This window comes from Dunckerocampus dactyliophorus, chromosome 19 (genome assembly GCF_027744805.1).
Source record: "Dunckerocampus dactyliophorus isolate RoL2022-P2 chromosome 19, RoL_Ddac_1.1, whole genome shotgun sequence".
In the NCBI taxonomy this organism is placed as follows: Eukaryota; Metazoa; Chordata; class Actinopteri; order Syngnathiformes; family Syngnathidae; genus Dunckerocampus; species Dunckerocampus dactyliophorus.
Window position 1 is genome coordinate 636,940 of NC_072837.1, and position 27,964 is coordinate 664,903.

At 44.3% G+C, this 27,964-nt stretch overlaps 3 protein-coding genes and 1 long non-coding RNA gene across 12 annotated transcripts in view; 2 read left to right on the top strand and 2 right to left on the bottom strand.

Moving 5' to 3' along the window:
- armc1l (armadillo repeat containing 1, like) overlaps window positions 1-1,640 on the bottom strand; it is a 4,864-nt gene extending 3,224 nt beyond the window's left edge. For all 3 annotated transcript variants that reach the window (XM_054761486.1, XM_054761485.1, XM_054761487.1), the window contains exons 1-4: window positions 1,559-1,640; window positions 1,159-1,316; window positions 1,001-1,092; window positions 8-191 (exon numbers count right to left, since the gene is read on the bottom strand). In XM_054761486.1, the coding sequence (XP_054617461.1) occupies window positions 8-191; window positions 1,001-1,092; window positions 1,159-1,308 (426 nt within the window). In that variant the 5' untranslated portion in view covers window positions 1,309-1,316; window positions 1,559-1,640. The remainder of the gene's footprint in view (window positions 1-7; window positions 192-1,000; window positions 1,093-1,158; window positions 1,317-1,558) is intronic.
- The window catches only part of mtfr2 (mitochondrial fission regulator 2), an 8,291-nt gene extending 1,374 nt beyond the window's left edge, over window positions 1-6,917 (top strand). The window contains exons 2-9 of one of the 4 annotated variants that reach the window (XM_054761481.1): window positions 106-1,835; window positions 2,199-2,380; window positions 2,460-2,564; window positions 3,153-3,277; window positions 3,375-3,562; window positions 3,635-3,911; window positions 4,371-4,554; window positions 6,420-6,917. In XM_054761481.1, coding sequence (XP_054617456.1) covers window positions 2,309-2,380; window positions 2,460-2,564; window positions 3,153-3,277; window positions 3,375-3,562; window positions 3,635-3,911; window positions 4,371-4,554; window positions 6,420-6,464 — 996 coding nt within the window. In that variant the 5' untranslated portion in view covers window positions 106-1,835; window positions 2,199-2,308 and the 3' untranslated portion in view covers window positions 6,465-6,917. Of the gene's footprint in view, window positions 1-90; window positions 1,836-2,198; window positions 2,381-2,459; window positions 2,565-3,152; window positions 3,278-3,374; window positions 3,563-3,634; window positions 3,912-4,370; window positions 4,555-6,419 lie in introns of those variants that run through there. The other 3 variants (XM_054761482.1, XM_054761483.1, XM_054761484.1) reach the window with 3 other exon arrangements.
- LOC129172095 (uncharacterized) lies at window positions 5,960-8,722 on the bottom strand. Its single transcript, XR_008566911.1, has 3 exons — window positions 8,283-8,722; window positions 7,814-7,888; window positions 5,960-7,729 (listed from the first exon to the last, which is right to left on the bottom strand). It is a non-coding gene; the product is annotated as an uncharacterized LOC129172095 (long non-coding RNA).
- An 838-nt stretch (window positions 8,723-9,560) lies between these two features.
- On the top strand, window positions 9,561-27,438 carry LOC129172091 (cAMP-specific 3',5'-cyclic phosphodiesterase 7B-like). 4 transcript variants are annotated; one of them, XM_054761477.1, is made up of 13 exons: window positions 9,561-9,705; window positions 16,532-16,905; window positions 20,517-20,603; window positions 22,216-22,379; window positions 22,506-22,569; window positions 22,658-22,753; window positions 23,015-23,115; window positions 23,967-24,098; window positions 24,166-24,257; window positions 24,322-24,466; window positions 24,541-24,637; window positions 26,292-26,372; window positions 26,469-27,438. In XM_054761477.1, the coding sequence occupies exons 2-13, from the start codon at window positions 16,569-16,571 to the stop codon at window positions 26,639-26,641; spliced, it is 1,569 nt and encodes a 522-aa protein (XP_054617452.1). In that variant the 5' UTR covers window positions 9,561-9,705; window positions 16,532-16,568; the 3' UTR covers window positions 26,642-27,438. The 4 variants fall into 4 exon arrangements, with proteins under 4 accessions (XP_054617452.1, XP_054617455.1, XP_054617453.1 ...); XM_054761480.1 differs by lacking the exon at window positions 16,532-16,905 and adding an exon at window positions 9,889-9,945 and having other exon boundaries at window positions 9,643-9,705; XM_054761478.1 differs by lacking the exons at window positions 9,561-9,705; window positions 22,658-22,753 and having other exon boundaries at window positions 16,314-16,905.
- The last annotated feature ends 526 nt before the right edge of the window (window positions 27,439-27,964 follow it).

Consider the following 27,964-nt stretch of genomic DNA (forward strand, 5'->3'; position numbering starts at 1 on the left):
TACTCACGGCGCTGTCCAGGCCCTGAATGTGCAACGTGACACACTTGGCCTTCTTGTTGGACGAGTTAATGAAGAACTGTGACTTCCTTCTCCTCTCTCTCTCAGGTGTGCGATGCACAGGAAGAGGAGGTGCAGTCAGAATTCCATACACCTCCCGGGCCAAGCTGGTGATGTCCATTGACAGGTCGTCCCTATGTCACGTAATCATGCACAAAACATCACGCACACTTTATTTCAAATCACCTACTGTATAAAGTTACCAAAAAAAACTAAGCTAGTATTTGAAAAATGAAAAACTAGAAAGGGGCATAATGTATCCCACAGGGCATCGTTTATTTATCTTCCATAATCCAGTAAATTATTCAGGCTCCAATAGCATGGCTTTTATTATTATTTTTAAGAATATTGTGGCTATCTTGTGAAAATCATAGTTGTGGGGATTTGTGAAGTTACTCAAATGATGTATTACTATGTTCTGTGGATTTCTGGTATGTAAATAAGCAAACATTTATTTTGTGTTTTGAAAAAAGAATATAAAAACACAAAATTGAGAGAGACATGCTTTTAATTGAACAGCAATGACGTGTTGTAAACATTACCTCATTTCTTTCATTACTGCGTTAATATTTCTGTAGTATTTGTGCTCATTTAAAAAAAGAAAAACTGAATTTAACAAAATATTTGACTTTTATAAATTTATTTATTTACTCAAGTTAGAGTGAAGAATTGTTTAGATTATTTCTATTTGATATTTATTTTCATCACTGGCTTGTTTGCACAGGGGGGGAGGGTAGGAGGCACTATTTAAATGTACAATCATTTTAACTTTTTTTTTTTTTTTTAAATGACACCTTAATTTGCAACATTATCTGGAACACCACCAACCTTTAAAAGGCTGCTGCTAATTTACAACCAATTAAAACAAATGCAAATCCTCCTGGCTGAGGTATTGATAAAAATGTACATGAATACGCTAGCCTTTGAGGAAAACTGTCCTCACCTTCCCATGAGGTTCTCCAGGCTCACCATCATCCCAAGTTCATTCTCCATGGGGGGGATGTTGGGGGATAACTCTGCCAAGTAGCGGAGTGTCTAAGGATGGAAACGGAGTGTACAGTTTGTGTGTGACCAGGGTGTCATAATGATGTTTTGTTCTACCTGCAAAGTTGCAAGCAGCACTTCCGGGCTCTGGTGGTCCAGAAATAAAACCAGCCCGGGTAGACAGCCTTGGTCCTGTACGATGGCCTCGCGGTTCTGGGGCTCTGACGCCAGATCCCGCAACTGGCTCACCACCGACAGTGCGTCCATCACCTTACCTTAAAACACACGCAGCCATTTATTCATATATTACTTTTTGTTTATGACGTTAACTATGCGCTTGCCAGATGCTAACGCTAGCTAGCTAGCTAGCTTACCAAGCTAACTACTTTTAACACTCAAAAGCAGATTAACTGCCTAAAAGACAACAGTACCGAGTGGTCGGTGTAAATAAAAGCGATATAGAGACTTTAATAGCGTGAAAATAATCAATGATGTTAGTTTTGTCATATTTTCTTACCCAGTAGAAAAGCAGCTCGTGGCTACTAATACAAATTTGGGGTCACTTGCTGTTGGTGGAAAGCGATTGGTCGATGACCCTTCAGCGTCAGCTCATTCTATTGGTTACTTTTATGTCGGCCAATCATAGGAAAGTTTACTATCATTTTTTTCTATTTGACTTAATACGACTTGCTGACCTACAACGCTTCTGAGAAGAAGGTTTTATTTAAAGTTTCAGTCCGATTTGATACTTTTGCCACTATTAAGGTTTTATAATGGTCATTCATAACAACAAGGTGAGTCGATAGTAAGGATGTTTCTTTGTTTCGCTAATTTCTTTACGGTGGAGCTTTTTACTCACATGGCCAGGGCTGCTTTCATTTTTGTTACGCTGGTTCAACTTGTCACTGAACAGCTATTAAAACATACAATACAAACATTAAAAACAGTAAATGTTTAACTTAAAATCTTAATCAAAGGCTCGCCTCGTATTGTATGAACGTTTCAGTTTGTGCTGCGTTCATGTGACATTTTAAAGTCAAGTAAAGATGATCACTTCTCTCTTAACGTCACTGGGCTCATGCTGCAGGAAAACTGCCAGTCAACATTAACTGAACGATGTTTGATTTGTAACATTTCTTTTTCGTTTGCTTTATCAGGTGTGATGAATGTGACTTAGGAAGTAAAAGTCACTGTGCTGTTGTCCTCTCACCAAGTCACCAAACAGACATAAAAGAGCTTTGCAGGACACATTCATCAAGTACTCCCAATGTCTTTGCTAGAGGATGTACTGGATGTGCTGCGCATGGTGCTGGAGTACTTTGGAGTACCTCCAGAAATGGTGAGTGCACTCGTTCACATGGGATTACTGATGGTCAAAATGACTTTGTTGTTTTATTGTTTCCTTCCACCTTGTTTAGCTGGTACCTGTGTGGGACAGTCCTCTTTGTGGACAGTATCGCAGTATTGTGCGAATGATCGGCTCCAACCTGCCTCTCACGCCCACACCACGTGTCTACTTTGAGGTATGCAGAACGCCTGTCATTATGATGCACTATGATCCACTAGGCTTTCATCATCCCCCTATATGGAACGTATGCCTCTTCTCAAATAAACAATAACAATGTTGAATTTATAATAATGATTCCATATATTATTATAATACATTGAATATCATTATTAAATAGTATTTTATAAATGCATTTGTCCAAACGAAGGCCTCCTCTCGAACAAATACCTCATCTTTAATACTGATAGTCATTGTTTTTCAAAAGTGCATTGTAGAAATAACTATTTCTACAATGCACTTTGGTCTCCTCTCAAACACCTTAGCTTTACTATGAACAAATATTTAAAAAGTGCATTTGTAGAAATACAGACATCCCCTAAAAAGAAAACACCTTGCCTTTTGAATAGTAAATACTGTATTATAAAAGTACATTTGTAAAAATGAAGGCCTCCCTTCAAATAAAAACCTTAGCTGTACTATGAATAAATGTTTTAAAAGTGCATTTGTACTTTTACTGAACACCTAGTGTTCTTAGTAGTAGAGTAAATGAATGCACCCCCTAGGCATAATAATGTATTTCTTATGTCCATCTTGTGCACCTCAGATCCCACTCCTCAGCTCCAGGGCTCAAGGATACATGGACGTCGCCGTGGATGCGCCTGCCATCCCATCATTTGCTGATGTTCGGTGGGTGCTTGAGGATGAGGGGGAGAGTTTTGCCAAGACCAGGTATGAACACACCTTAACTACACTAAAGGCACCACATTGATCATGTATTGATTGATTGCGTGTGCTTTTGTCTTCCTTCTTGTTCACGGCTTTACAGGAACCACCTGCCACCAAAGAAACAAAACGCAGCGGCGAGTCGAGACATGAGGAAACGCCCAAGAGGGCTACCGAGGGGAGTCGGGCGTGTTGGACAGAGAACTGCTCCTGAAGCCTTGAAGAAGATCATGGCACTGGAGGGCGAGCTGCTGAAGCTGCGAACTCAGATAGCCATGATTGTTAGCACCGGTACTTCCAGGGTTCCTACAGGTTGCACTTTGGAGGGGAACGTCAGCTTAGGCCCTTTCTTTCCGCTCCTAGGTCTTGCTCAGTCCCACAGTCCCAGCGTCACGCCGTTGATGTCGCCCGTTCCGGCACCGGCTCTCACATCCACACCTTGTCGTGCTCCTCCTCCGCCTCCGCCTCCGCCTCCCCCACCATGTCCCAGCTCCTCCACCGACACATCGTCTGTGTTGGAAATGATCCGACGGCGCAAGTGTCAAGGAAAAGACCAGGACAAAGCCACCACCGGCCGCGTCCCCTCCATGTTGGACGTCCTCAAGGACTTGAATCAAGTGAAGCTGCGTGCCGTGGAGAGGTGTGTCTTTGTATTGTCCTCACATACTTAGCTTGGACACCTAGTGGAACGTTTATGTTAATAAGGTGGTGGGACATCACCTGCTTAAAGGTCACCTGTGTTGCAAAATGGACATTTTAATGATGACGTAACCGTAAGATGTGTCCCTAAATCCTCTCTGTGGGAGTCCCAACTCTTGTCTTTGCTCCTCTTTTGAGACGACACGATCAAATGGTTGCATTTAAAGTTGTCCTCAACAAAAACTGGCCTTACTGATGGACATATCACCTCTGATTGTAGTACTAAGTAAAGAAAGAAAAAAACGGGCTTCGCTACACATCTTAAAATTCAGCCCTGAGTTTTGCCAACTACAACAGCTGCAGCACACTTGTCGATACTTCTAGTCCTGCTCTGTATTGTTTATAAACTATCCCCTATGACACGTTCCACTTTCTTTCTATTTTTTGTTGTTCTTTGCAGATCTCCGGGGGGCACGCCAGTCAATCGACGGCAGAGCAAAGGGGGCGCGGCTGCGAAGAACGACCCAGCGAGTCTGATTGCTGAGGCCCTGAAGAGGAAGTTCGCCCAGCATCGCCACAACTCCTCTGACGACAAAGAGAATTCCCTGGAACTCTCACAGTTTAGCAGTCCGGACACGGCCAAGGTTTGTTTATCACTTGTTCACGGCACACACATTTATATACACACTTGCTGAAGCGAGTTTGTTGGGGTAAAATAGTGATTAACTACCACGAATAATGTTGGGTTTACCTCTTGTGATTACATCTTTTTGTCAGTACATCATGGGTCCTGGAGGTGGCACTCCACACCTGGAATATAATAAACAGGAAGTAGAAAACTTTATAACTTGTGTAAATACTAATTATTTTGATTCATTTAGTTTAGAATCATTTTTTGTTTAATTTATTTCAATTTGTATGTGCTTAATATGTAAAAAAATAAAATAAAAAGCCGAATACATTAGTACATTACATTAAATACAAGGTAAATATTTTACATTTATATTTTAGGTAAATTATTTTGGTGTGTACATAAGATTGGCTAAGTTTGTGTGGAAAAGTGATTCAGTTAAGGTCAGTGTTCATGACTCCACCATAAGAAAGACACTGGGCAAAAACGACCTGCATGGCAGAGTTCCAAGACTAAAACCACTGCTGAACAAAAACAACATCAAGGCTCATCTCAATGTTGCCAGAAAACATCTTGATGATCCCCAAGACCTTTGGGAAAATACTCAAAAGTTGAACTTTTTGGAAGGTGTGTGTCCCATTATATCTGGCGTAAAAGAACATCATAGCAACAGTAAAATATGGTGATGGTAGTGTGATGGTCTGGGACTGTTTTGCTGTGTAAATGGAAGCATGAATTCTGCTGAAGGAGAATGTCCGGCTGTTAGCATGTTGGCCACACAGTCAGGAGATGGGGAAGACCTGGGTTGGAATCTCCGCTGGGCGTTTCTGTGTGGAGTTTGCATGTTCTCCCTGTGCTTGCGTGACTTTTCTGATGGTACTCCAGTTTCCTCCCACATTCCAAAAACATGCATGTTAGGTTGATTGGCGACTCTAAATTGTCCATAGGTATGAATGTGAGTGTGAATGCTTCTTTGTCTATATGTGCCCTGCCATTGGCTGGCCACCAGTCCAGGGTGTACCCCACCTCTTGTCCAAAGCCAGCTGGGATAGGCTCCAGCATGCCCCCGCAATCCTAACAAGGATAAGCGGCATAAAAAATGGATGGAGAATGTCCGGCCATCTGTTGGTGACCTCAAGCTGCAAGCAACTTGGGTTGTGCAGCAGGACAATGATCCAAAACACACCAGCAAGTCCTCCTCTAAATGGCTGGAGACTTTGGAGTGGTCTAGTCCAAGTCAAGATTCAAGAGAGTTTTATTGTCATGTGCATAGTAAAACAGCAGTTATACCATGCAATGAAAATCTTATTCTGTTCATTCTCCCAAGAAAAGAAAGAAAACACAAGAAAGAATAAGAACATAAGAAACATAAACACATAAACATAAATACCAATAAATTAAGCAACAACAACAGAAGAGACATCAATACAAGTAAATAATACATATAAATAAATAAATAAATAAATAAATAAATAAATAAATTGACCTGTCCTGACCTGAATCCTATTGAGATGCTGTGGCATGACCCATGACATTCAAAAGGAGAAGCCTCCAATGTGGCTGAATGACAACAATTCTGCTAAATTCCTCCCCAGCGCTGGAAGAGACTCATTGCAAGTTGATTGCAGTTGTTGCTGCTAAGGGGGGGGCAACCACTTATTAGCTTTAGGGGGCAATCACTTTTCACACAGGGCTTTTTTTTCCCTCCCTTCATAATAAGAAGTTTTATTAAAAAAGTGCCTAAAGTGTTGAGTTGTGTTGTCATGGACTATTATTTACATTTGTTTGGTGATCTGAAACATGTGTGACAAACATGCAAACTTTTCCACACCACTACGTGTGTATATCTCAACTGTCTCTCTTGGCACTTGTTTGCAGACGTTTGAGCACGCGAGACGCAGCCGGGGGCTTCTCCATTCATGATCCCATCAATGGACAGATTGGTACTGTTATTTTGTTTTCACTTTGAGGAGTGTTTGCCTGGCAGTAAGCGAAACAATATGTTGCTTTAACAGCTTTTTGTTGTTTTGTACATGACTTTTTACTGTTGGTTGTTTGTGATGTTCTGTGTTTGGATAAAATGTTGTTTTTTCAAAGGAGATGGTATGTCATACTGTAATGTGTGTCAGTGTTTCTCATCGGCTTACGCTTGCGTACGTCATGGCTGGATGACCACCTTCAACACAAACGCTTGCACACACGGACGCACTAGCGTTATGTTTGTTTGTGGGGTAAATGTATAGTATCACGAATTAACTGTTCATTTACTAATGCATCCACATGATGAAACTTGATTTTATGAATGCCTATGGACATCTCAAATAGACACCTCACCTCTAAAGTGTATTTATACAAATAGAAGCCTCCCCTCAAATAAACAACTTACCTTTTTTATTAAATATTTTGAAGTTGCATTTGTACAAATAAAGGCATCCCTTCACCCCTTAAATTTACTCTTGATAAAAATTTAAAAAGTGTATTTGTACACATGAAGGCCTCCCCTCAAATAAACATGCCTTTTAACATGAATACATATTTTTAAACCTCCCCTAAAAAAGAAAACACCTGACATTTGATAGATTCAATATTTTTAAAGTGCATTTTTGTTCAACTAAATGCCTTCCCTTCAAATAAACACCTTGGCTTTACTATTAATAAATATTATAGAAGTGCAGTCATAATACATATTTTGTGAAAAGCAATATAAATATGTTATTTATCATTGTTTTATGAATGCATTAGGACATCTCAAGTAGACACCTTGCCTCTATTGTTTTATACAAATATAGGCCTCACCTCAAATAAACAACTTAACTTTTGATATTAAGACATATTGTAAAAGTGCGTTTATGCAAATAAAGGCCTCCCTTCAAACAAATAGCTTTCCTTTCTAATAAACATTTGAGGAAATATGTATTTGAGCGGAAAAAAGTCTCATTTGTCCACAGTTTGCATAACATCAAGCAAAGACTCCAAAACATCCAACACATAACATCCTTTAATTCAAATATTTAGTTATATTTGAAAGGAAGTATGAGCCACAGCGCTGCCAAGTGACAGTTCTATGTCTGATTAGTTTGTTGCACTCCTCCAATAAATAAAATAATACACATAAAAAGGTGATAATTGTATAACATAGCGTTATTGTAGTCGTTGCGTGGTGCCTCAGGCCTCGGTGGTTCCATGACCTGATCGAGCACGGAAAGAAAGAGAAAGTGTGTCAAACGCATGGATTTTCTTCATTCCGAACTTTTTTCTTTGCAAAAACTCACCATCGGGACTGTTTCATTATCATATACGACGACTGCAGGTCGTCCTAACGGGTTGTCTGTGCACTCGATGGACAGCTACGCAGCCAAAAAAAAAAAAAAAAATGCAGAAGAACAACTCAGGAATATGACCAACAACACGACGCTCAACGGAGGCAAGATATGCTGGATGATTACCACTAAAAACATAACCTGCTTGGCTTTGACACGACTTTCACCATGAATCAAACTTACATATGGAGCCTTGTCTTCCCCCGTTGACTCCATCTTGTTGTTTTGCGTCATGTGACAGAATCCGATGACGTATAGGTGATTGTGATATATATATATATATATATTTGAAATGGCCACCCTCATATGTTTGTATTACTTTTACCCCAACAAAACCAAACATCATTTCCTCCTGACACACGATTCAACTTGTGTTACCAAATAAACAGCATTGAAAATACGATGAGGAAGGAAGGCCTACCTCTTGTTGCCAACCCTTTTGTGGATGACTTTCCCTCCAGTCACGGTACTCCAGCCCCGTGTACAAATGAGAAAAAGTAACGTCCGTCGAAGATGCACACTGACTTAACTGGCGCCAAACGCAATCTCACTTCTGTATTTGCAGCTCTGCATATACCGCCCATCTCTTTTGGAGGAAATAAAACCAAGAACATACTGCAAGCTGCAATGAACCACATGTGGTGGAAAACAAGAACGTCATTTCCTTGCTGAGAAAGACGCCTTCAGATGTGTCTTCTCCACCAAAGTCCTTCAAAAAATCCTGCTGATGTTGTGCTACGCTTATTTTCACATCAACTTCCTGGCAAGCCCAAAAAGTCACCTGGAATAACCTGCTTGGACAATCTTACACGTGCACTTATCTTCAACGGTTTTTAGACAGTGTGGTTGTCACGCAGCCTCCCCCTGTCTTTCCATATGACACTGAAAAGCCTAGTCTCTATTCTAGCCTGATATCAAGCCACTGATTTGGAAGAAAATGCCCTTTCTTTGCATTCAAAAAGCCTTGAGATGCTTTCACAGCGTGTTTATGCAGTAGGTCATGGTAATGGTAATGGTGTTTGAAAACAGCACAGTGCTCGTGTCTGTTGAGGATCTTTGACCAGTGTTTTTGCAGTACTCTAGCCCCTTACCACATCTGAAAAGTTCCGTCGTTTAGAGGATATTTGACTTGCTTCTGTTTTCATGTATGACTTCAAGATTTTATTCACGTCTGCGGTGTATACTATACGTTTTGTAGCATCTGGATAGATAACAGATGTACACTGTACTGTAGACGCCATACCATACTAATCCACGTGTTCGCACGCGCGCTTCACTTGTAGTTCCCCATGTTGCACCGTAGGGGGCGATAGGGGTATGTGACATCGTGGGTTTAGGCGTGTGCTGTGTGGTTCATCAATGGAAGCTTACAACGTTATGAATGCAAGCATGGAGCATGATACATTTTTAAGAATGACGCACGGCTAGGCCTATTGTTGAATGTTATTTTTTCCCCAATAGTCAGCAAAATAGTTGCAACAGTTGACATTTTCAAATGACTCCGTCGCTCCTTAACCGTTAATGTCGAAGAGCTCGGTCTTGTCGCGTGTGTTTGTATATCTGGTCGTGTTTTGGACACTCGTGCATTGGTTCGCATGTTCAGTCTTAGTCAACTAGGTGGAGGATGGTTGTGTTTACTTCCGCATTTGACGCGCTCTTTCGTGTCTGCTTTGGTCACGTGTGACGCCTGCACGTGGCTGATTGGAAAGCACATCAGTGGGAACCACGCTAACGACCTACTTGAACTTTCTCTTCATTTGGAAGACGGCGGCCTTTCGTATCCTGGAGCATTCAGTCAGATTCGAGCATTAGGAGTTCAGGCATGAAGCCGCAAAGACAGCTAGGTACATTTTGTTCATTGAAGTGGGTTTACGCTGTCTTGTTGGCGCTCGCGTACTAATCGTACTTGTGTTGCGTGCATTTAAACTCTTTCATCTGTCCTGTTGTCATGAATACAGGGTGCGCATGCGCAATGGCGCATCATAGCCTCACGTCGACTCACACGCTTTTTGTATCCTTTGCGTTAGGGGCCGAGGATACTACAAATGTGGGTGTCGATCCGATACCAAGTCTCTACAGCAGGGGTAGGGAACCTATGGCTCGGGAGCCAGATGTGGCTCTTTTGATGCCTGCATCTGGCTCTCAAACATGTCTTAACACGATAAAAATGTATTTTTGGTTTTTTGTTCGCTGACCTTTTAATGTACATTACAGAAATCACAGTGTTAAAAATAACACTCAAAATATAAAACTTTGTTATGCATTTTAGTCCATCCATCCATTTTCTACCACAATGCGGGTGGCCAGAACCAGTGCCAGCTGTCCTTCCAATATTTTCCGGGTCAAACACCAAAATTCGATTATCACTGGATAATGCGGTAGCCTATTCGCATGAACTTCCCTTCCTTAAATCAAATAGTCAGATCGCTAATTCTGGAAAAAGAAAAAGATACGGAGTACGGTGCAAAAGCACGCAGCACCAGAAGTCGCATTAATGGTAAGAAGTAATTTATTTATTATTGGATAGCTTCAGTGTAACAATGTTAATAAAAAGGATAACTTTAGAGGTCCTCCTTAAAAATGCCCACATTTACTTGTACTCAATGTTAAAAAATATTATATGGCTCTCAAGGAAATCCATTTTAAAATATGTGGCTTTTATGGCTCTCTTAGCCAAAAAGGTTCCCGACCCCTGCTCTACAGGATAGGTATCGCAGATATACTTTTTCTTTTTTTTTTTTTTTTACAAAATGTTTCACCTTCTTTGTCAAAGTGCTGGCCTTTGTTATTGCAGTGACAAACACTACTGAAAGTCATGGCAAAACAGGAAGGTGGTTGTGATTGAACTCGCGGCCACGTTGTGTCTTCAATGAAAGTAAAAGTAACCTTAAATGTTCATTCCTCATTTATGTATTTAGACGCATTTCCAATTGTTTTCTGCAGGTAAAACTATAAAAAGGTGTTTCATGTTAACATTTTTGTCTTTCTGGAACGGATTAATTGGATTTATATTATTTCTTGTGGCAGGGATGTTTCCACTGAGGGCCATACATCGAAATATTAAAGGATACCAGCGTCACTTTGATATTTAGTAATTATGCTAAGACATTTTATATACATACAGTATTCTCAGAAGAAATAGCCTGCATCTCACTTTTGTGATACACTGTAGGTGAAAAAGCCTTTTATTAGTATCATCTTCACTCTTTGCTCTTTTTGTCCCCATTTTTCTCCCAAATATTTAAACTTTCTCTCTAAATAATCTTCATAAATGTTGTTCTTGTAATGCTATGACTTTATTCCCATAATATTTTGAAATTTTTCCTGTAATATTAAGACTAATTTCCAAAAATTCCTACTTGATTTTTTAATTTTTTAAAAAATATTACCACTTTTAAAAACAACAACAATTTTCTTTAATACTTCAACTCTCGCTAACCAAGGTTCCACTGTCAATAAAAAGCAAAGGCTAGTATTGGCTCTCACCGTTCAAATCCTTTGGCTTTTTGCCCCCAAAGCCCTCCTTTGTCCAAGAACTTATTTCCTGACGTGTAGAAACACATATGAAACGTGGATGGTGTGATGAGTCTGTTCGGTGCATCCATCCATCTATTTTCTATGCCGCTTCTCCTCATGAGGGTTGCGGGGGTGTGCTGGAGCCTATCCCAGGCGGGGTACACCCTGGACTGGTGGCCAGCCAATGGCAAACATTCACGCTCACATTCATACCTATTGACAATTTAGAGTCTCCAATTAACCTAATTAACCCGGAGAAAACCCACGCACGCACGGGGAGAACATGCAAATGCCCAACGGAGATTGGAACCCAGGTCTTCCACCTTCTCCAGACTGTGGTTGTGTGGCCAACATGCTAACCACTAGGCCACCGTGCGGCCCCTGTTCAGTACGTATACTGTATATCTATTCAGCCATGTTTGCAAACTGGCTTAAATTCCCCACAAGGGATTGAATACGTGTCACTATCAGCTAATAAGACAATCTGTGTGCAGCTTTGTTGCATAACTTTGCTTACACAGAGCCAGATATTGTGGCATCCTGCGAATAAGGTCGCCTCTAGTTGTGTTTCTTATCTACAGTATCGGCAGCAATCAACAATGTGCACATTTTTATACCTACTCTCAAATATATCCTCTGTGTCGCGACCTTTTTAGATGAGTCATTTCTGTTTCAATTAGAAGTCTGTATTTCAAAAAAAACATGTGGTGGTACAATGTGTACCAGCGTTGCAGGGCACTCATGAGACAGCATGTGGTTAACGAAAATATGCAACAGTGCAATCAATGCCTGTCACATGGTGAAGGAATTGAAAAGGGCACACTTGGCGTATATACAGTATGTGATGATACAGCAGTAGGGGGGCTTTTTATAGATTTTTATATACATTTTTACATACAAATGTTAGCTGACCTCGTTCGGGATGCGTAGCGCGGCCCTTTGTGGGGGGCGATCAAACGTGCTTTGTCGTCTTCCAGTGGTTTGTTATGATCCATTTGGATTCATGCCTGCCAGACAGCTTTGAGAGAATAGCGCGTCCAAGTAACGCCTGCCTGGGAGGAGCGGCCCACGTGAGGGGCTTGTGATTATTGTGCAGCGCGTAGTCGACTACTGCCGACTAAACGTACTTCTTCATACTAGAGGACATGTCAAAACCCTCACTGTCCATGAAGCATAGCACTGCGGAAACATTGTAGTGTTGTTTTTTTATCCTAGCATTGTCCTCTTCCCTGTTGTGGAGCACTCGGCCTCCTTTGGATGTAAGATATCATGTGTAGATGTTTACATGCAAGGTAGGAGACGTGGAGGAACATCCTCCTAGTGTAGTTCTGTGTACCGGCCACCTCATTTAGCGGCTGACCCACTTATGTGCTGGAAACGTGACGCATGGAATCATGAAAGTCAAGCAGGAAACAAGACATTGTGTTCCGTGCGTGTGAATCAGCTCTCATTATGTGCCATGAACCCCACCCGTTGTTGTGTGTATGCAGCCGTGCATCTGCACCCTTTCTTAAGGGTCTCAAGACTTTCTTAATCTTAAGACCAGCTGGAAGATGTCAGTACGTGTACGTGTTGCACTGTTGGATCTTCTAAGAAACACAAAAAACATTTTGAGTTAGCAATTTATTGCAAATCAGCTGATCAAAAGTTTAAGACCATAGCTAAAAAAAAAAACCCGGAACCCCCCCTAAAATAGAAATAAAATGTATAAAAAGGGATGGTAAATCCATCCCCAAGTGTTCTCCGTTGGGTTTAGATGAGGGGAACACGCAGGATGCTCCACAAGAGTGAGCTTGTTGCTTTGTGCAGTGCAGCGTTGTCCTGTTGAGAAAGCCAGTCATCCCCACACACACCAGGGCCTTCGCCAGCTAGCTCGCTGCCGCCAGTGAGGCCGAGTGACAGCCAGGCAAAATGTGTAAACAAAGATGCCAGAAAAGTGGAACGGCAATGAGCTTGAAAGGTGAGCGATGGCACGCTGGCACGGATGGCTTTAGCCTCTGACAAGCTGGCCCCACATTTTTCATTCTCAGGTCATCATGAGACGCGTGCTTTGATCAAAGATTTGTTGTCTTTGATTTGAATGAAGCGATGTCAGTTTTCCAATCATACAAAATGATCAACAGCTGCATAATGGTCGGTTAGATACGAGCTAGCGGTTAGCATGTTGGCCACACGGTCAGGAGATGAGGAAGATGTGGGTTGGAATCTCTCTTTGGGCATCTCTGTGTGGCGCTTGCATCTTCTCCCACATTCCAAAAACAGGCACGTTAGGTTCATTGGCGACTCTAAATTGTCGCTAATGGTACGAATGCGCGTTTGTCTACATGTGCCCTGCCATTGGCAGCTCGCCCAAAGGCAGCTGGGATAGGCTCCAGCACACCCCCGCGACCTCAGTGAGGATGAGCGGCATAGAAAATGGACGGATGGTTGTTAGATTCGCTGTGGTTACATTTGGACTTGATCAAACACGTGTCATGATTGAGGAGGAGATGATGCATGACGTGCATGGAGATGCTCATCCAATCTGGCTTGCTATCACTGGCCATCGAGTACATCTTGTATCGCTCTCTTGCTACGCTACTCCTCAATGCTTCCATTTCCCTTTCAACTCTCAAGTCTGCATTTCAGTAATTTGCATTGTTCAAGGCTGCTGTGTGTGTGTGTGTGTGTGTGCGCGTGTGTGTGTGTGTGCGTGCGTGTGTGTGTGTGCGTGCGTGCGTGTGTGTGTGTGTGTGTGTTACTTTTTGCCCCCATGTGACACTCTCCTCCCTGAAAGGAAAGTTTCGAGTGGTGGTCATGTGCATATAAACGGGAACATTTGGAACTTGTTTGTGTACATTGACTTTGATTGGTTGTCTGTGAGTAACTTGTGGCGTTCAGCCTTCCTGTGTGTGACATTCAGTGCCTGGAAGCACATTTCAGGCCTGCCAAAGTGCAGCTGACATCTTTTCTATTGACTGAATAGAGAAAAACGTCATTTGCAGCGTGGCTCTTAACATTTTGCGGTGCAACGTAACAAAGGTGGAATTGTGAGTTTTGTATGAGCACGAAGCGCACACGCGTGACAAAGCAGCACAAAGAAATCTTACACACATTTTCTTTCTTTGTATGACAGCCTTTTGTGGGTGGGGGCGTTGCACTACAAAGCTGAAATTTGCCATTTAGTTGATGAGTTCATTTATCACAGGTAACCACAGGTAACCACAGGTAACCACAGGTAACCACAGGTAATCACAGGTAATCACAGGTAATCACAGGTAATCACAGGTAACCACAGGTAATCACAGGTAACCACAGGTAACCACAGGTAACCACAGGTAACCACAGGTAACCACAGGTAATCACAGGTAACCACAGGTAACCACAGGTAATCACAGGTAACCACAGGTAACCACAGGTAACCACAGGTAATCACAGGTAATCACAGGTAACCACAGGTAACCACAGGTAATCACAGGTAACCACAGGTAACCACAGGTAACCACAGGTAATCACAGGTAACCACAGGTAACCACAGGTAACCACAGGTAATCACAGGTAACCACAGGTCTCATGCCCGACCGTAATGAGTGAATGTCTGCTAAGTAGGATTATTTCTTTAAAATGCAATCTTTTGGTAGTTGGAGCCTAGAAAACCTGTTACGACCTTCTAAATACTGTTTTTAACACCGTTCGAGCCCTCTAGACATGAAATAACACCCCTCTAGTCACCTTAACACTCGTATTAAGTAGACATACGAACAGCAAATAAGCCATTTAAGGCATTTAGTAAATAAAACACGTGCTCGTGTGCGTTGCGGCTGTGTGGAGGACAGGAAGTGACGTCCGGGGGTCAGAGTTGAGATTCAGCTTGCATAGGTTACGGCCGCAGCAGTAGCTTGTGTTATTCTAATGATCTTTTTATTATTGTGCCTGTTGTGATATCATTCAAACCTGCAATAAAAGCCTGTTGTTGCGGCCATCAAGTGTGGCGCATGTTTCACCGAACCTAGTGATCAGTGTAGTATACTACACTGATCACAATTTGAATGCGTCTGCCGAATGCCTTATGTGTCTTAGTTTGTTTAGCCATTTTTATGCTTGAAAAAACACCTAAAATGTGCGTATTTAGTTTACTAATAGGCCGTGTTCAACCACAGAACAACATGACTTCTTTATTTCTTTGTTATTTTTGGAGTTAATGTCGTGCAATGAAGATGTGGTATTGGGGTAAAAGTCCCCCCCGTGTGTTTTTTCCACAGTGTGCTTTTATTGTTGTTACGTCCTGACGACCAAAGCTGTTTTGATGTTCAGTTAATGAGAGAAAATGCTGCCACATACAGGACTGGAGTGGAACAGCGTTTGTGTATTCATTTTGAAAGCAGCTTTTTCCACAAATGACTTTCTTCAGATTCCCCACTGGCTAAAACGTCTGAAGCCTTTGCATGTTGGCTCAGGCGGTAGCACAGAAAACGGAAGGTCGGCGGTTCGATCCTCGCCGGGCAAGACACTTCACCCACCTTGCCCCCAGTGCTGCCCCCACTGGTGTGTGAATGGGAATGAATGGTTGCTGGTGGTCGGAGAAGCTGTAGGTGCGAGTTGGCAGCTGTAACTCCAGATGTATCTTACCACCACCAGTGCGTGACTCAGGAGTGAATGAATAATGGCTTCACTTCATTGTGAAGTGCTTGAAAAGTCATTTGTTCATTCATTCATTCATTTTCAAAGCCTCACTAGCTTATTATTGTATTATTATGATCATTTCCAAAGATAGAGAAGATCAGTAAGATGCTTGTGATGCTTCTCGTGTGTTTCGACATGACCATGAAGGTCCTTCCTGCTGGTTTAGCGGGGGTGGTGGGGTGGTGGGCGGTGCTCGTACGCCAGCGCGTGTTGTGGAGGGGCGGAGCTTGTAGACTCCATCACGTTGTGGGCTGGGACGAGTCAGTAATCGAGAGAGAAATTGCGGCAGAAGGAGAGAACAGATGATCGCAGGCTGACTTTGGGAAGGGGGGGTGTGCACTGGCTCGTTTTCCAGCAACATCACTTTGCTTTCCTTCCTTTTTTTAAAACATCCCATTCTCCTGCAGGTTCCATCCCTGTGTTGCACCTACACCCGCTGAGCATCTCCTCCTCCTAATGCTTTTGCGCCCTCTCCTCTTCCTCACACTTTAGTTTGACCATCCTGCCGCCCCTCAGCAGCCGTGTTACGATGCCCGTGCTGGAGGGGCTTTGGAGTCCAGATCTCATGCTGGGTGTCGACGGCAGGGTCTGCCCGGATGATGAAGCACCCCGCTCCCCAGTCTGGGGTCCCCTGGGGACCCCGCCGGTCACCTGCGGGGGCTTGTCTCTGACGCTGGAGCTCCCGGCGCTCATACGGCAGCTCCGGGCAGCGTGGAGGGCACGCAGGGGAGGAGGAAGGAGTTCGAGGCAGCCGGAGAGCTGTCAGGACGGTGCCTGGGTGGAAGACGGGAAGGAGGAAGAGGAAGAAGTGGAGGAGGAAGGGGAAGTGAAGCATGACCAGGAGGAGAGGGGTGCCCATCTGGAAGGTAACATGGCGCTGCATGTTGCACGTAGAACAACTACAGTACGTTTGTTATGTTGGCTGCACACAATCTTCAATTTCTGCATCTTATCTTATTCAAATCCAGGATGTCGGCTGAAAAGACACATGTTCATTTTCTTTCCGGAAGTGACGCACATTGGCCATGTGCAAATGACCTTCAGCATTGGCAGGAAGTTCATATTTCCATTTGGGTTGTCAAGCCATTGAAATATTTAATTTCCGTTAATCACGTGATGAATCACATGTTGTCCACAGTTAACAACAGAGCACCTTTTAAAGATCATTTTCCAGTTTGGAATGCACGCGTGAGCACGAGACTGCATAACGTATTGACTTTATGCACGTTTGTCTTTATTAAACATTCCGTTTTTAAACACACAAAGAACACAAGTAGACCTGCGCTCAGGTAACCCGTCCATCACTCAGACATCATTATCTTCACGTAAATCATCTCACCAAATATTTATTTATGTTTATTCATTCATTTATTTTTGTCCATTCCTGCTGAATATTTCGAGCAGGACGTGCACGTGTTGATTGCGCATCCAAAAAAGTGGCCTTAAAGGGAATTCCTGTTATTAAAGTGTTAACTTTGACAGCCCTGATGGAAATATTAGATATTTCTAGCAATTGAATGTGTTCATCTTCCCTTAGCTGACGTGATGTTCCTGCCCACGCTGCGGCAACAGCGCCCCTGCTGGTTGCACCCAAGTACTGCCCAATTCAAAATGATCGCGCAACATGAATCCTCTTTTTATGCTCATTCCCAATTGCACCGTAAACTAAACCGCTTTGGCATCGTAGCATGAACGAGTGTTTGTTTGTCGAACGACTCCCCAAGTGAGTCAGTTTAAGCAAGTTTGGACAAACTACTTGAGCACCAACTTTTACCAGGACTGAACGTAAAAGGATGTCGTTTTGTATGTTACTTTCTGGTGGGTGTGGAGCATGATGAAAGACAGCTGCTCCCTTTGTATTCTGGGGGGGCGGATGGGAAATCCCAAGGCAGCAGAAGTGTAACTAATTTAGCCTTTTTTCCGCTGACTTGAATGCTGTCTTTCTTGTTTCCTAGAAATTGGTTGTGTAGTTTTTGCCGATTCCAGCGAGCAAGCAAACAAACAACAGACTCGGTGGAGGTCTTGAACGCGTTAACCAAGTAGAGACTCACTCCCCAGGGGAATTACCTGCACTCTCTCACTGACTCATTTCTAACTCTACCTATGAGGACTCCCACCCAGGGTGGAAAGGGTGCACACGCCGGGCCGTGTTTCCTGACGGCTTCACAACCGCAATGACCCAAAAGCCCCTCCCCACCCGAGTTCACGCGATGGACTGGTCGTGCAACACGGCCCCGTGTAATGTGGCGAATGATACATGCAATGGGGAGGGGTCATCGAGGGCTCTGAATGACCACAGTGACTTTATTACAGGGGTGTTCAAAGTGCAGGCCGGCGGCCATTTATTTAGTTGCTGTTTGATTATTGGCCCATGGCACATTCTAAAAAGACCATTAAACAAAACAAAAGCAACAAAGAGCAGTCATTTTATGAGGATCACGTATTCAGAGAGCAAAGTCATGATATGATGAGACGTTGAAGCTGGAATACAGTCATCCCTTTCATTGAACATGTCCCTGGCTGCCTGGGGCCTAGCATTAGTCCAAGATCTTGAAAGACAAGTCATGTGTGGTGTTCTGGTCACCAGGCGCCAGTAATGTTACACTGATGAGACATTGCCTTACATTGCCTTACCTTAACACTGCATGTAGTCGGCCATGGCAAAAGCTCTCCTCCAATTCTGTGTGGAAGTGGTAAGATTTTCACTTCTTACTTTGTCCTTCTTCTCCACTGCGTTTGCAAACTTTCTTAAGTTTAGAATAAGTAAATTAGCAAGGCTAACTAGTTAGCTCGCTGGCTTGCTATGCTGGCAGCAGCTCTTTTTTGTCCCAGCAGTGATCCCGTAGCCTGAGCAATGTGATGTAAACAAATTATAACAGGGTGTGAACATCTAGCATTGTAGCGTTACCTTTCGCACTGCACTGGCTTTGCTTGCTCTGCTGGCTCAGCAGCCAGCCTCCATGCCATGGCTGAAATCGAGTGAAACAAAGGTTCTCCTCTCATTCTGCGTGGAAGTGGTAAGCTTTTGGCTGCTTTGGCCTTCTGCCACTCCGCTTAAGTAAATTGGAGAGGCTAACTAGTTAGCTCGCTAGCTTGCTATGCAAGCGGTGGCCGTCTGTTACGTCCCTGCAGTGATACCGTAGCCTGCGCAATGTGATGTAAACAAAGAATAATAGGAGTGTAAAAGTGACTGTAGGGGTGTTATTTCACGTCTACACGGCTCTAATCATGTTAAAACTTGTACTTAGAAAGTCATAAACAGGTTTTCTATACTCTAACTACCAAAATTTTCCATTTATTAGCATTGAATCATACTTGGCGGAAATTCACTTATCACGGTGAAGTCACTACATGACTGAAGTGCTACCAGCATTTTACAGCGCATGCAGAGGCAGATAAAGCTGCTGGATGCTGACCACTCATGAGACTTTAATTGCAGCAGCCTACATGAGGAGGATGCGTACACTTACACATGTGGTGAAGGTTTTTTGTCTGGGCGGGAGCTTAAATGGGCCCTGTGGTCATTTGCTTTGCTACACCATGCACCCGGCGATTGTGGTTAACTGGCTGAGGTGTGTGTGTGTGTGTGTGTGTGTGTGTGTGTGTGTGCGCGCGCGTGTGTGTCAGTTGAGGAGGAAAAGAGCCCCCCAGTTAAACGCGTGCCTCATCTACAGATGCACACATGCAAAGTCAGTCACGTGATCATCCATCTCTGTGCAAGCGAGCGTGCGTGGGAGATGTGTGCCTCACGTGCGCACTTGCTTCCACCATGATGGGTTTAACCTCATTTGCAAGTGTGTGTGTGTGTGTGTGTGTGTGCTAATGAATGCTGTTGTGCTATGTGTTGGCCGCTGAGGTGGTGTGTGTACACAGTTGTGTCTTTTTACACACGTCTGTCATCCATTTCGCCCTCCTAAATGACCCATTTCTACGCTCGGGCGGAGACGGTGACCTATTTACCACGCCGACGCTTCAAAGAAGAGAGCGGGATGGAGAAGATGAGCAGGGAGGGGAGGGAGGGGTGTGCGTCAAGGATGTAGTGAGAAGTTGGAGATGCGTCTCGTTTCCTCCGGCATAAAAAAAAGGAAAGAGGCTTTCCCACTCTTCTTCTTTTTCTGCTTTTCTCCACTATAAGTAGGCCAGCAGGCCTCCTCTTCTTCCCTTTTAGTGGCGGAGTCACCTTCCTCTCCAGCTGTTGGTATTTGTTTACTACACGGTCAGTGTCCCTGTTGCACCACCATAAACACTACAGAATGGGGGGACACCAATGGGCTATCAATCAAATCATCAATCAGCGTTTTGTTCCTGCGTGACAGATTGAGAACTTGAATGAGGTTGCTGGTGAACATCTAGAGAACATTGTGTTGTTTACTTTCCATCCTGTCTGACCTGCGCTTTGTTGCCCTGCAAAGTGTGACGCTTATGAAGCAGAATGTCGTCACATGACCACGAATGAATGTCTCTGTGCTGCTGGTAGGTATCAGACTGAGCGCGTGCGCTGCTGGTGTGTCGCTGGCCGAGAGAAGAGGCTCCTATCCTTTCATTGACCTGCACGTCGTCAAGAGTAAGTCATGCCTTTGGGGTTTTTACGTGGCATGAGAGCACCACGAACGTGAAAGTGTGTCATCATGCCCTAATTTAGAGGCGGGATGTTTCAAATGTAAAACTGGATGGTGAGGATGTAGCACTGACGTGCCTGCATGAAACCTGATTTCATTTCTTCTGTTGGTTAGTACAAAATGATGACTTGATATATTCCACAAGAACACTTCTCTTGACCACAGAGGATCAAGGCCACATTGACAAAAAAAACAATGTGAGAGTTCGAGAATAAAGTCGTACATTTACGAGGATGAACTCGTGATATCACGAGAATAAAGTCAGAAACTGACCAAAATAAAGCCGTAAATTTATGAGAAAAAAGATGAAGTCGTACATTTACGAGAATAAAGCTGTCAATTTGCCAGAAAAAACAGGTAACTTTATGTTCCAGGCATCGCCTGAGACAGCTATAAGGGGGGTCTTATGTGACCTTTATGTGACCTTTGGGGGGCGGGGTAAGGAAGATGGATTGATGTGCTAATCTATTTTGCTGCCACATTATAAATAAAAGCTTGCCATTTTTTGCTGCCATTGGCAGGCCACCAGGCCAGGGTGTACCCCGCCTCTCGCCCAAAGTCAGCTGGGATGGCTCCAGCATACCCCGACCCTAATGAGGATAAGTGGCATAGAAGATGATGGCTGGATGGATGGATGGATGGATGGATGGATGGATGGCACGTTACGGCCGGAATCAAGTCAGAAACGTTACTAGTCTGTGTGCTGGCATAGCAAGAAAAGTTGTACTGCAGTTTCAAAAATGCTCAGAATGTACATTTGAAGGAGTGAAGTTCTGTTGTCTGTAGTACGCAGTGAAAGGACGAGTGAACATGTGACACCAGCTTGTGTCGTAAAAACCGCCGTCATGTTAGGAGAGGAAGAACGTCACTTTAAGGAGTGAATGTCACACGGTGTTGTGGAAGATGTTGAAGAGTAACGCGGTCATTTTAACAAGGAATATTGTGGTGTCAACAAGAGTCATCATTTTATTACCTCCACCAAGGAGGGCGTGCTTTTGATGGCGTTTTTTTGTGTTTGTTAGTCCGTGCTGAAAATATCACGACTGAGCTAATATTGGTATGAATGAATGAGTGAATCCAACAGCCTCTGCTACGTTGTCATGCTCAGGGAATGTAAATACTTATGCTGTAAATGACAATATGGGGAACTATGGGGCTCCCCGAGTGCCTTTCTAATTAATCAAATCCCGCTTTTAAAGTGAAAAAAATTGTTCCCAAAAAATATTCCAAAAATCCCATTTGAAGGGGTGAACAAGGAAGTAATATGACAAAAAAGCTTTTTCTCCTGATTTGACTTTATTCTCATAACATCTGTTATACTTCAGTCTTGTGAAATTTCTGATTTTTCTCGCTAAATTGTCCTTTTTATTCTCATAACAGTTTTTAATTTATTATTATTTAATTTATTTAATTTATTTTTTGTACCACTGTGGCAAAGGTGCTGGAAAGGTTTAATAAGCTGAAATGTTCAACTTGAAAGGTCAAGCGGGTCGTTACTAGCACTCATCAACCCTTTTCTAAAGCTCCTCCAGCCGACCCTCTCTTCTGTACTTTCAGCCAGGGACCAACAGGGGGAGGTAGAGGCCGGCAAGCGGAGGAAGGTGAAGCGCCTCCTGAGCTTCCAGAGGTACTGCCACGCTTCCCGGCTGCTGAGGGGCTTGGTTCCCCGGACACCTGAGTCTTTGCATCTGCTGGATGACGACTACCTGGGCCAGGCTGCCGTAAGAAGACACATTATACAGTATATAGACTATATACCTTTTATATACCTTTTATATACAGTGGCCCCTCGTGCATCGCCATGAATTGGTTCCAGGCCCGGCTAACAGGTCTCTTTTTTATTCCAGCACATGCTGTCAAAAGTTGGCTCTTGGAACTTTGACGTTTTCCTTTTTGATCGTCTTACAAATGGTGAGCGCAGCTTCTTAAATCCGTCCTATCGTTCTTTCCGTGAGCATCATTGAGATGGTGTGATGCTGTATGACGTGTGTGTGCATAGGCAACAGCCTTGTGACGCTCATGTGCCACCTCTTCAACGTCTACGGCCTCGTTCACCACTTCCAGCTGGACATGGTCAAACTGCACAGGTTCCTGAGTACGTTCCCTGCGCTGGCGCTGTAAAACGAAATACCTCCCTTGGCGGGCTCAAGCTGACACTTGAGTGAGCTAAGCAGGCCTTGTCAGGACACTCAGCATTACAAACAAATACGAGCAGTCCGGAGGCGTAGCTGCAACTGAATATTAATCCTGTAATAACGTGCCGCTGTGTGTGTGTTGTCATGGAAACGAGACACCACCTAATCTTATGACCCGGTGTGGTTCGGGTTGAATATTGACATGGTTGTGTGCTTTGCAGGCACCGTGCAGGGCGACTACCACTCCCAGAATCCTTATCACAATGCTGTGCACGCGGCCGACGTCACCCAGGCCATGCACTGCTACCTGCAGGAGCCCAAGGTAGGACGCACCCCCATGTATGACGGTGACGTGGCGCCACGCTCACTGCTGTGACGCACCTACTTTGTTGAAAGCTCTTGATCATATCAACTTCTTCAACGTGTGTCTTTTGTACGTTTTGCTGGTGTCAGGTTTGGACAACATGTCCATTTGTTTGTACGTCGCACCTGCGGACTCCTATGGACGAATCCGAGCCGCGGGAAACTCTCAGTTGAAAATGAACAAATAAATACATTTGTTAATAAGTACATTCAATTTTATGTAAATGCTTATCAATTTTGGAAATATGGGCCATTATTTTCTTTAAAAAATGTTTATGTTGTTTGTCCCACTTTGTTCGACTGTCCTTGAACGCACCATCTAACTACAGCGTGTCCCCCGCTGCACAGATGGACTACTATACTGTATTTTTAGCCTTTTTCCTTGCTCCCAAATGCTGCTACTACAGTATGTGGGAATGCATAAAGGTCAGATTGGATGACCTTATTGAGTGCTACGTAATAGAAATATTTGTCTGGTCCACAACCTGCAGTTAATTGATGCTAGCACATGCTAGCCTGTTATGACACACATCAAACAGCGACGTTATAATCTTCTCTCTTAAAGACTAAGTCCAGGCAGGTACTGGTGGATGGCGGGTCCGTATTCATTGTGTGCCTTTAATTTGTCTTACTTTTACGCTCCGCATAATAAATAAATAGCCTTTGATGGCTATAATGTAAGACGACGCCCCCAACTGAGAGCCGGTCCATGGGGTCCAAGACACTTGGGGGCCACTGTCTTAAATGACTTGAAATTTCTCACACCAGCTCTAACCAGCTTGTGACAGTGATGGTGATGTTATGTTGTAGCTGGCAGAGCAGCTGAGCCCACTGGACGCCTTCCTGGGCTTGATGGCGGCCGCCACCCACGACGTGGACCACCCCGGCGTCAACCAGCCTTTCCTCATCAAGACCCGACACCACCTGGCGTCCCTTTATCAGGTGTTGCATCAAAGCGTATAAGAAGCCAAGAAGAAGGTGCAAGCTCATCTTTGCTTCTCCTGTGCAGAACACGTCAGTGCTGGAGAGCCACCACTGGAGGTCCACAGTGGGCGTGCTGCGAGAATCGCGGCTGTTGTCCCACCTGCCTGCCGATGTGTCGTAAGAACACACACACACACACGCTGTGACACGAATATCGATTTTGACTCCATTCTCCTTGCAGGCAGGGAATCGAACAACAGTTGGGTTCGCTCATCTTGGCCACAGACATCAGCCGACAGAACGAGTTCCTGCTGACCTTCAGGGAGCATCTGGACAGCCAGGAGCTTGATCTTCAACTGGCGTCACACAGACACTTTGTCCTGCAGGTGGCGTGCCCTTGCGGAGTCGTAAAGACGCCTTCGCCAAGCATTCTGTCACAAAGCCTTCTCCTCGTCCTCAGATCGGCCTCAAGTGCGCGGACGTGTGCAACCCGTGTCGCGTTTGGGAGCTCAGTAAGCAGTGGAGTGAGAGGGTGTGTGAGGAGTTCTACAGGCAGGGTGAGTGTTCTCATCCTCGGGTACATTTTGGGGAGAAGCGTCACATTAATAAATTCACGTCACGTATTGTTAGGGTTGGGCACCGAGCACCGATGGGAACCGCGACAAACATTCACATTCTCCCGGAATCCTTCATTTTTTAACATTCCATGCCTTCGGTGGGTGACTGACAAGCCCGCCCACCGGAAAAAATGGCCGCATGACACCAAGTAAGAAGAAAAAGCGTCAGGAAGCGTTTGCGTTAGTCCATTCCAAACATGGACAGTGTGCGGCGGCGCTCGTTACTTTGGCTGAAATTCTGCAAAAAACTGAATCATCATATCATGCAAGGGAGGGTGCATTCGCGTGCACACGGTGCATTCGTGTGCACACGGTGCATTCGCGTGCACACGGTGCCCTGGCGTGCCACGCCGGACTTCTTCCAGCCAGTCAGGCAAGCAAAACAGTAAATGCCGTCCATCTTATGCCAACGTTGAAGCAGCGAACAAACGATACTTACTCAAATATCCATACTTTTTCACAAACGACTCGACGGTAACGCTAGCTTTAGCCAGGACGTTCTGCACCCAAACGGCAGAGGGAGCCAACCATCCCGCAAAAAGTTGGACTTGCGGACATGCTGAAGGAAGGTGGGAGTTGCGGCTGTAGGGCGCCATCACGGAACAAATGAACCTTCGCTTGGAGGAGGAGGAGGAGTAAAAGACGGCAACAGGAGCGATATGTTTTAACAAGATAGAAAAGTGCTGCAGAACGCCACCAGGATGTAGAGGCACCATCAGAGGAGGGAAATGACTTCTTGTCCAACCTCGTAGGCTGATCATTACGATTCAAAGGAAATGTGAGCTTTGAGTGTTCAAAAATGGATCAATAGACTGATCAGGCGAGCTAGCTCTGTCCTGGACGGTCCTCTGGACTCCGTGGAGGAAGTGGGGGAGAGAAGGATGTTGGCTAAGCTGACATCCATCATGGACAACACCTCTCACCCGCTACATGACACTGTGGGTTCCCTTAGCAGCTCCTTCAGCAGCAGACTGTTACACCCACGGTGTAAGAAGGAGAGGTTCCACAGGTCCTTCATACCGACCGCTGTCAGGCTCTACAACACCTGCACCACCTGAACCATGTTGTAGTCACTATGCTTTCTTTACACTGTTCTCTTTACTTGTCTTGCTGCTGTAACAAGTAAATTTCCCCGCTGTGGGATAAATAAAGTACATACAATACAATACAATACAAAATGTGATAGAATGTGTGAGAAGCGTGTCCCAAGTGTACGGCGGGGGCTTTTACAGCCGTAAAGCAAATCAAGTAAAACACTCGGACACGTGTACTTTGTGTACTTTGAAGGGTGATGCCAGGAATTGTTTTAGTAAGAAAATACAAATAAAAACAAAGACAAATAGAATTTCTGTCTAAACGTGACTAAAATGTGACTAAAACAAGACTAAAAATAAAACAAGTCACATGTCACCATAAGAAAAGGTAACATGAGTCCATATTTCCATGTTCACGTACAGCGACCTTAACCACAGTAAAACAGCTTCTCTCTGATAAGTGACAAAAGTATTGGGACATTGGGTGTCCTTTGCTTCCAGTGTGGTCGTCTTCCTTTCCAATCATGATGGACTTGCTCGTGCTGCTCTGTGTGCTGCAGGTGACTTGGAGAGGAAGTTTGACTTGGAGATCAGTCCTCTGTGCGACCAGCAAACCGACTCGGTCCCGGCCATCCAGATTGGTGAGTGTCACGGCCTGCAACACCTACACACACACACACACACACACACACACACACACCAGTTAGTGTGTCTTGACAGGCGGCGTGTTATCGTAGGTTTCATCTCGTACATCGTGGAGCCGCTCTTTGACGAGTGGCACCGCTTCACCGAGTCCAGCGTGCTCAGCGCCACCATGATGGCTCACCTGCACAGGAACAAAGCCCGCTGGAGACATGTGCTACAAGCTCGCAACACGCCACAGCAGCCCGATGGACACGACATCCCATAGTCTCCCTCCTGTATCATGAGGTGATCTTTGTTTCTGAGCAGGGAGGACAGGAGGGCTTTTGTCCACCTCCTTGTGGAGCCTCCTGTGTGTTTTTTCCCTCCTTTGTGAGGACGGAGCGCGGCTTTAAGTGAGAAATGGCGCCCTCTGCTGGGAAGTGGTTGAACTGCACGGTGCGGTGGAAGGTTTCAGAGCTGCTGGAAGGATCAAATCTTAGTAAAATGAAGAAAAAACACTGAGATGTGTGAACTGCCAAGGTCCGGATGATGCACAAGATTATCTGACTGCATTTGCACAATACTGCTGGTACAAAAGCCAAATATACAGTACGTGTATACACACACAAGTAGATGGATACAATATTATTAGTCTTTCAGTCGTGGGTGCTTTTTGGAGCTTTCACACAACACCTATGATAACGATCATGTCTTTTTCACTTTTTATACATTTTGCACTTCTTATTGGGTGCTCATTTATATTTATGGAAGGGGCAGTCCTACTTGTAATAGCTTCCTGTAAAATAATATTTCATCTACTTTGCCAAAAATGACAAAGCCTCGCCAATGAGCTCGGTGAGACACGACATTGGTGCGTTTATTCTTTGACCTTCCGAGCTCATCAAAGCCTTAATACCTTAACAGCTCTTTGGTGGGACTGAAACACTTGTTTACTGTCTTTATGTCCTCAGCTAGTAGCTACGCACACACCACGTCCTCATCCGCTATGCTAGCTGCTTTATGATGATATTAAACGTATTTCCTGTTCCCACAAGTCATGATAATAAAAAGAATGTACCGTCATTTCTACTTTTTCCCTGAGGCTTTTATACAGCGGTGCGGCTGTGTTCTAGTCTCCTGATATCTCCTTTACTTCGGAACCTCTAATAACCGTTGAAATACTTTGGCGCTTGCGAGTCTGTGAGGAAACGGCAGCGCTTTCTTTGGCAGGAACCAATCACGAGCGATCAGTGGACTCACGGCAAGCAAGGCAAGTACAAATATGAGTTGAAAATAAGAAAACAGCTGTTTTAACTTCATCCCAGCAAAGCTGCCGGGGCGCCACAATGCCGCCTCTGTCCTCCAGGGGGAGGCTGACATCATTGCAGCTCCCCCGCAGCAAAGGCTGTTGTTTTTTTCCAACGTTACACTGGTACTGGTACTTGCCTTGGATATTTCTTACCAAGCTTTTGGGTGTGAAGTTGCTGTGTGATGATTTGAGCTATCTTTGTGTCAGCAAATAGAAGGCATTCAGAAGACGCATTGAAAGACGTGATGATATGTAGTATTGCACCCTGGTCACCAGGTGTCAGTAATGTTATGTCATGTT